At 36.3% G+C, this 8,786-nt stretch overlaps 1 protein-coding gene across 1 annotated transcript in view; it reads right to left on the reverse strand.

Annotated features, from left to right (window-relative positions):
- slmapa (sarcolemma associated protein a) overlaps positions 1-8,786 on the reverse strand; it is a 61,656-nt gene that overhangs the window by 37,036 nt on the left and 15,834 nt on the right. Inside the window, exon 2 of the mRNA XM_016240797.1 lies at positions 2,018-2,165. Coding sequence (XP_016096283.1) covers positions 2,018-2,165 — 148 coding nt within the window. The remainder of the gene's footprint in view (positions 1-2,017; positions 2,166-8,786) is intronic.

Consider the following 8,786-nt stretch of genomic DNA (forward strand, 5'->3'; position numbering starts at 1 on the left):
TTGTTTGTATGCCTGCCCGGTCTGTTCTGTTCTCGTGCTCCATTTAGGAGCGCTGCATTCTGATTGGTTCGGATAGCATACTGCGGGAGGTCGGGGGCGCGGAAAATCGTGCAATATAGTGATTTAGAAATCGCGCAAGCTCAAATCGCGATTTTATGACGATTTCGATTAATCGCACAGCCCTAGTAGAAATGAGATGCTGTATAACAAAACAGACGTCATTTCCCACTATGTTTATACATTTTTTTCCCCTAACCTTATTAAATGTGTCATCTTTCACATCAAATTACACAGACTGTTTGATGAAGCTGAGAGGTGCCATAAATGCATTTACACCGCAAAATTGCAAATGCATAAATAGTTTTATAAGATTAATATTTTAAATAATTGTTTGAACATACAAATAAGTAAATCTGGGGAAAAATGCAAATGACTTTGATAAATTATAAGTTGCCATTTACACTAAATGCAATAAAATCAGCATTATTCTCACGCAAGAATTTTCGGTGGTCAAGTTTCAGTGCTTCCCAAGTTATTTTAGTCATTGACATTTTAATCAGGCTTCTTGTCTGGTCGGGCAAGTAAAATTCTCTCTCACATGCCCCTTTAAAAAAATCTACTTGTCCCAGACAAGCGTTAATCGAGCATGGTTTACTTTTGCTCTACACGTATTGCTAAATGCAAACTTTGTGTCTTCTTTCCACGCCGACAACATGTTTAGATACGGATGTGAGCATAGTTGTGATGTCAAAACGGATCATGCAGAAAATCGGCTAATTCCGGTCACTTCCCGGTCGATCAGTGCATCTCTATTAATAATATAAAAAGGGTGGGCGATGAGACTAAACTCATATATCACGATATGAGTCATTTTATTTCAAGATAACGATATACAGTATCTCACAGAAGTGAGTACACCCCTCACATTTTTGTAAATATTTTATTATAATCTTTTCATGTGACAACACTGAAGAAATGGCACTTTGCTACAATGTAAAGTAGTGAGTGTACAGCTTGTATAACAGTGTAAATTTGCTGTCCCCTCAAAATAACTCAACACACAGCCATTAATGTCTAAACCGCTGGCCACAAAAGTGAGTACACCCCTAAGTGAAAATGTCCAAATTGGGCCCAAAGTGTCAATATTTTGTGTGGCCACCATTATTTTCCATTACTGCCTTAACCCTCTTGGGCATGGCGTTCACCAGAGCTTCACAGGTTGCCACTGGAGTCCTCTTCCACTCCTCCACGACGACGTAAATCAGATGGACTTACTGAAAATGTAAATTCATTCTCTACCAGCAGGAGGTGCTTTAAAGCGGGAGAAACAGGTTTCCCCAGTAATGGCAGTACACAAAGCAGTGCTGAGCTCACAAACGCTGCTTTATCAGGCATATAACATGCAAGATGAAATGAAAATGACATTGAAAATTTTCTACAGGTAGTCTTCCTTCAGAAATACAGTGATATAAAAACACCCGCGCGTTTTGATTTTTAAATGTGCAGTACGTGCTCATGTTTATTCAACGAAGCCTTTTGGAAAATCGGTCAGTTTTGATATTGTGACGAGCGCCACAAATAAATAAATGTATGGGAAACATCCCACAGCACAACCACCTGAGCCCAACTTCAGTCTACTCATCACCTTAACTACGTTTGTAGCCGGCGCCATAGCCAGACTGATATACAAACGCAGACCGGAAGTTAACTTTGGACCATGAAACAGTCTATATAAAGCATCAGAATCGGCTGATCACCATGACAAGAAATCGGTACTCAGTATCGGCTGCAATAATCCTGATCGGAGCATCCCTAATTATACACATATGTATGTGTATGTATGTATGTATATATATGTATATATATGTATGTATATGTATATGTATGTATATACGTACACACACACACACACACACACACAGTTTCGTATTCAGAAAGGAACATTTGCACATCCACACTTGCATTACAGACAAATACATTATCATTATCGCAGATAACACCGACAGTCCTTTCTCACCTTTCCGGGTGTTCTCCGTCACATCCACCCCAAACTGAATGATGTCACCGGAGAGCACCTCACAGGGAGGGCTTTCCTCCGACCCCCTGCTCAGACGCTGGCTGTTGATGAAGGTGCCATTGCTGCTCTTGGTGTCCTGGAGATAGAACTGAGAAGAGGAGAGACAGAAAGATTACAGAGGCGTCAAATACAGCACTACACTGAAGAGTGCAGAACAAACGTCCTAGCAGAAAGACAGCGATGGTTAAAAAGAGGAAGTACTTGCAATGACCACGAGGTGAAACAATCGGCTACATTTAATGCAGAGCACAGAGTTTATAGAGGTCGACAGGTTCATTGATACAATATAAAGGTTATAACACATTGTTAAGGCAAACGTGAAACATAAAAACCTATAATTTAACTAGACTGGTAAAATTATACTCTTATTGCCTCAGTTTTGTTATTGTTAACAAAAACTATTAAAAATAGTTTTATCTATATAAAAAATTATAATATATAAATATTAAATGAAAAAAAAAAAAAAAAAAAAAAAAGTTGAAATAAGTTTAAGTACTAAAAATAAGCCTGAAATAAATATTTGTGCTGTACAGAAATATTCAAAAAAGCTCATAAAAATGACAAAAGCACATAATAAAATTACTAAAACTGAAACTAAACTGAAATACAAATATTAATAATTCAAATATTAATAAATAGTATACAATGAGAACAACTGCTTTTAACTGAAATACGTTTAAGTACTAAAATGACTGACACAAATAAAAATTAACACTATACAAAAATATTTAAAAGCAATAACTATTAAAGTTATTTTTTAAAAATGCTTTGACTGCTGAAAATAACCAATACTGTCCTTAAGTGTTGACCAGGCAAGCTCTCAACCCATTTACTCCGCCACATGATTGGTTTGAGCTACACACATAACAAAAAACAGCCACCAACTGGCTTTGAGCCATCATGAATTGTGATTGTTTCGTGTACTTTATTGAACTCCCTGAATTTCCTTGTTCAGCTGGATGAATAGACTCACTGTCAAACACAACTACAGTATGAGTGACATTCATTAATTCCACCAGCATCCCACATCGCACGTCACATGTGGGCATCGCTGCTAACAGGTTCATCGGGTTAAGCCACAGGATAAATGCTGTCTCCTTCAATGCACCCAGATTAGACCCACAAACCTGACTTTGAGGAAACTGCTCATGCTGACAATGTTTATCAAGCATTTTACTTTACATTATGCTACTGATTGGCCATATGATCGAGCCAGAGTCATATCCTCCATCATAGCGGGAGTGAAATGTGATATCTGTGTTTGTCTTACGTGTATTTTGGCATGATTTAGCTCATGTGCATAAAGAATTAAGCCAGTTTTGATTCAGAAATACATCTTTATCAAAGCCAGGCAAGAGAAACGAAGCAGATCTGGTTCACATAAGCTCAAGGTTTGATATGCCACATTTAGCAGGATCCTACATACGGTGCTTCAATTTTCCTTAGTGACTTTAAAAAAACAGAACTAGTAAGTGTAGAAGCAAATGGAGAAACACAAATGATACAGCATATTCCCTCCTATTTCCTCTTGCTAACGGTTGTGCTGACTGTATTCTGAGGTTATTGTGGTCGTAGATCTCATATGTTTTACTTTTTTTTTTTTTTGTTTTGATTCAGAAATACATCTTTATCAAAGCCAGGCAAGAGAAACGAAGCAGATCTGGTTCACATAAGCTCAAGGTTTGATATGCCACATTTAGCAGGATCCTACATACGGTGCTTCAATTTTCCTTAGTGACTTTAAAAAAACAGAACTAGTAAGTGTAGAAGCAAACGAGAAAAAAATGGAGAAACACAAATGATACAGCATATTCCCTCCTATTTCCTCTTGCTAACGGTTGTGCTGACTGTATTCTGAGGTAATTGTGGTCGTAGATCTCATATGTTTTACTTTTTTTTTTTTTACAATTTTCTAAAAGCCCATAATGTTAATGTCATTTATGCATAAGCAGGAACTGAGTAAACATGAGATTAATGAAACTCGATAGGCAGCACTACATGATAGCAACATTATAAGCAACAAAAATATTAACATTTTATACTTCAATTAGATACTAACAAACAATATCTACTGATATGTTAAGAATTATTTAATGAACATATAAATACAGGTAATATTATCAAATACATTTGAATTAGTTCTACACTAATGCAGGGATTCCCAAACATGTTTGCCAGCAAAAGCCCTAATTTATCCCAAAATATTTTCATCAAATACGCCCTGAGATTTTAAGGCAATTCATATTTCAATAATTTAACAATGTTCTGGCTTCTCTGATGTTGGTTAATGGTTACATGGCATGCAGGTAAACAAATATGTAATATTTTATAGTAACCGTTTTATTTAGATTCTTTTTCATCTAAAATTAATATTATAAAATGTATTTTTTCAAAACTGTAAATTATTGATTTACATATTAGGGCTGCATGATGTGGTCAAATAAATTCTATTTTGTCATTTATTAATTTGAACTGCAATATGATAGACATTTAGGTAAGGAAAAAAAAAAGACCACAACAACACCACCAACAATACAATTATTTTATTAAATTTACTCTATAAAAAAAAGAAGACAAATCTATTACTACTGTAATAATTCAACTGTACTTTAAAATAAAAAAAATATTTTATAATTTAATTTTACACCAGTTTAAAACAATACCATCAGATGAACTTCAAACTACTTTACAACTGTTGTCTAATTTTTTTTTTTTCACCAGCCTTAGTGTAAAATACTTAATGTGTGATTTCTAAGCTATGATTATAAAGTCAAGTGGTATGGCATGTGTCACAGTGACTGTCAAGAAGAGGTCTACATGGAGGACCCGAGACCCGAGGACCCGACCCGGGATCCGTACGGGTTCGGGGCTACATTTTAAATGGTCAAGGTCCCAATCTATTACTTCGGGTCCCGGGTCTGTTTAACATTGTGCGTAATACCTGAGTCGATCGGACTCCGAGAACAGGGTGGGCGGGCGGAGTTAATGCACACGCACGGTGATAATGGATAACTGCATGAGTGATGTGAGAGCACAGAGATTATAGCAAATAAGTAAAGCTAACGTCAGCAACCATGGCACTGGACGAGCAATCGTTATTATAATCCAAATGGGTAAATAGTCTAGATTATTATGCAAGTTGACTCGAGATACAAAAACTGCAAAACTGCAAAGTCGCATTTGTCATCCTACACTGTGACAGCAGGTGAACTTTTGAAACTGGAATAATGAGTGGATTACGCATTTCAATTGGCAAGAGAGGAATAACACGGATGGAACTTTCTTGGCAAGGAGGATCGTGTGCATCACAGTCAGGTACAAGGGAGAAGGCTTCTTACATTAGGTAAGACAAAAAGTTTAATGTTTGCAACTTGTTTATCGACTTGTTAATAGCAATTTGCTGTGGAATATGTGCCGATCGGGTCCAGATGAATTTTTGGACCCGTGTAGACCTCTACTGTCAAGTGGCTACTACACAGGGGGTGAGTGAAATACAGAGAGAGGGAACGAGTGAGCGAGAAAGAGAGAGGGCTGATTTTTCTGTCAGGGATTCGCCCCCAGATCCCATCGTCAAAGAGCACATTAGCATTCCCAAAGAGAACTGGCGCTGCCACCAGCCTTCTGCCTCTAATGGCCTCTAACACATATCTGACTTAAACTTATTCAGCACATCTCTAACAGGTGACAGTATTCCTGAGAACAGCGTGAAGGTCATCATTCATTCTATAAGAAATCTCTTTATATTCTACCTAACTGAGTCCATGTGCAGACTGAAACTATTTTGAGTGCAGGTTTTATATAAGCTGTACAGAAAGGCAGTATTACCCTGTGCAAACAAGAGCAGAGAAGATTTGTGCAATTAACACTTCCAACACTGATAATTAAAAGGAATCATGGGAAGGAAGGAGGTGGAATATCAACTTCAGTTCTGCTGGTAGAATGGTTTAAGCAAGACATTTCTAAGCTAGTTTGATGGTTACGCCTGTTTAGAGAGCTGTCCGATACAAGACAACTAATATAGTAATGAATGCTATGCTCCTTTATTAAAAAATTAAATATGAATGCAATATTAACAAATTAAATAAAATGCCTTAATATTTGCAAAAAGTAGCCTTCAACTATTTCTCAAAATAAACAAAGTAAAAGTTTTTACAAGTAATTACTAGGGTTGAGTACCGAACTCTGTACTTTTAAGGGTACCGACCGAATTGCGTCGGTACTACAGAGTACCGATTCACGTTAAATCAATCGGTGCCAAATTTCGGTACCTGAGAACGCTTTATCTGGGCGCATACGCTACAGAGAGAGAAAAAGAGACCCTGTGACGTGATGTCACCCCTTCAACTTGTTCAAACAACACACAGGGCAAGCCGAAATGTTCTGAAGTGTGGTTACATTTCTAGGGCCATATGGTTTCTGCAAAAACGCGGACAGGATCGCGGAGTCCATTCATAAAAACGTAATTTACTCTATACACTCTTAAAAATAAAGGTGCTTCACAATGCCATAGAAGAACCTTTTTGTCTAAATGGTTCCATAAAGAACCTTTAACATCTGAAGAACCTTTCCGTTTCCCAAAAGGTTCTTTGTGGCGAAATAAGGTTATTCAGATTACAAAAACGCAAGAAAGAGATGGTTCTTTAAAGAACCTTTGACTGAATGGTTCTTTGTGGAACCAAAAATGGTTCTTCTATGGCATCGCTTGAAGAACCTTTTGAAGCACCTTTATTTTTAAGAGTGTAGCGCGGAATGCCACGGAATCCATCAATTTTGGACGAATAAAAAGTAGCCGCTGCCACTTAATTCGAATCGCGATATGAACTAGTGTCTGTGAATATTAAAATGCAAAAAGACAGTTTAAATATGAATCCTGCATGTTCCGCTTGCCTATGTATGTATGAATGGCGGAAACGCGGTTTTATTTACTACACAAATACTGAAGCACGCATGACGCTCACGAAAGTAAAAGTTTGTAGGGCCCTATTGTGTAAAATGTTGAAATTGAGACTTTTGGACTTATTTCTTTACTGAAATAAATGTTTTTGTAATTACACCGAGTAAAGTACCAGTTAAAATGTGAACGGTACCCAACCCTAGTAATTACTCAAGTCAATAGGTTTGATATTTAATGTCTGCAAAGAAGTCTTGAATCTCCAAACACTGCAATCATAAGTTCATATCAGCCAAATCCTATTTTCCAGCATATTCCATTCAAACATATAATTTCATATTGTCTAAACAACAAAAACACATACACAAACGTTAAAATATAAAAATAAGAAACAGTCTGGTTGTTAATGTTGTCCGTTATTTTTGTTAACTAAAAAACATTTTCTTTACTTCAAATAAAATAAACATTAACTGAAAATAAACTTGTTCTATTTTAGCTAGTTGCAAAGCCAACATTTTTCATTTTAATTTAGTTAAGCAAAATCAGTTCTTCTATTTTCTAGTCAAAATAGTACAATAGCTCACATCATACTGTCTGTGTTATTCTCCCTTAATCATATTTTTATATAGACTTTAAGCTTCAAAAGCACATCTAAACCTAAATTACTCCTACCTGAAAAGAGCTCCATCCAGGGATGGAAAACAAACGGCCTGGATGGGAAAATTAACATCGATCGGAACAGGCTGTGTAAAGCAGGTCAGCTATAGCAAAGACACTAACCCGGTAAGCTTGGTTACAGCAGGTCAGGCAATAAACTACCCTTAACCTCAATCCTCAAGTACCAGGCACATCAATAAGAACCTGGAAAGCTTCTCATTCATGCTGGAAATATGAGGCATGTAAACACTACTTTAACACAGTAAACAAATGTAAAACTGCTTGCAAGTAAACCTGAATGAAGGAAAATTTCTTAGTTACTGCAGCAAACACACTCTTAATATAAACAGATAAAGTGCCAGTTTCCTCTGAATGTTCGATCAGATGCAGTGGAGTTTTAAAATGCACTACCAGCTACAGAATGACTCAAGCCTTAGTGTGGTTTAAGATTTCAAAAGGCTTTTAGTCTTTGAAGAAAAAAGACAATATATTGACAATTTAAAATGACAAAGACAGGTGATGTTTATTCATTTTAGTCCATTTTACTCTAAAATCATTAACTAAAATGCAACTAATTTGCAAAATGGACTAAAAACTGTCAAGCTGTAAAAGCAAACTTTAACCAAATATTTTATTATAACCCAATACTAAAATTTTAGTTAGTGCTGGGCGGTATGACCAAAAATGTATATCGCGGTATTTTTCAAAATTATACCGGTTTCACGGTACATGACGGTATTTTTTTTTTTCATGCATGACCGGGTGTTAACCATATTTTCTACTGATTGAGAGAGGAAATACTGCGGTATATTGACTTAGAATGCCCTATTTTACTGTCATGAGTGAATATTGTCAAAAAATACCACACTAAATAGTGACTAAACACGACCCCTTTTAATTCATGTTAACCAGGAGTCTCCCTTATTTATAATCACGCCATCGTCTGATAAAATCAACATGCATCTACACTAAAGAGCGGCTATGCAGTTGTTTTGGCTATATTGACGTATGATATATATATCTATATATATATGCATCTGAGTAAAAAAAAAAAAAAAAATTCCATGTGATATTAAAAGACGAACTACGCTCATATTTATAATTCCAAACAATCAGTAAGCGACAGGTGCTAGGAAACGCTGTTTTGTACTCATTTATTGA

Source organism: Sinocyclocheilus grahami, unplaced genomic scaffold (genome assembly GCF_001515645.1).
Source record: "Sinocyclocheilus grahami isolate Dianchi unplaced genomic scaffold, SAMN03320097.WGS_v1.1 scaffold601.1, whole genome shotgun sequence".
Taxonomy (NCBI): domain Eukaryota; kingdom Metazoa; phylum Chordata; class Actinopteri; order Cypriniformes; family Cyprinidae; genus Sinocyclocheilus; species Sinocyclocheilus grahami.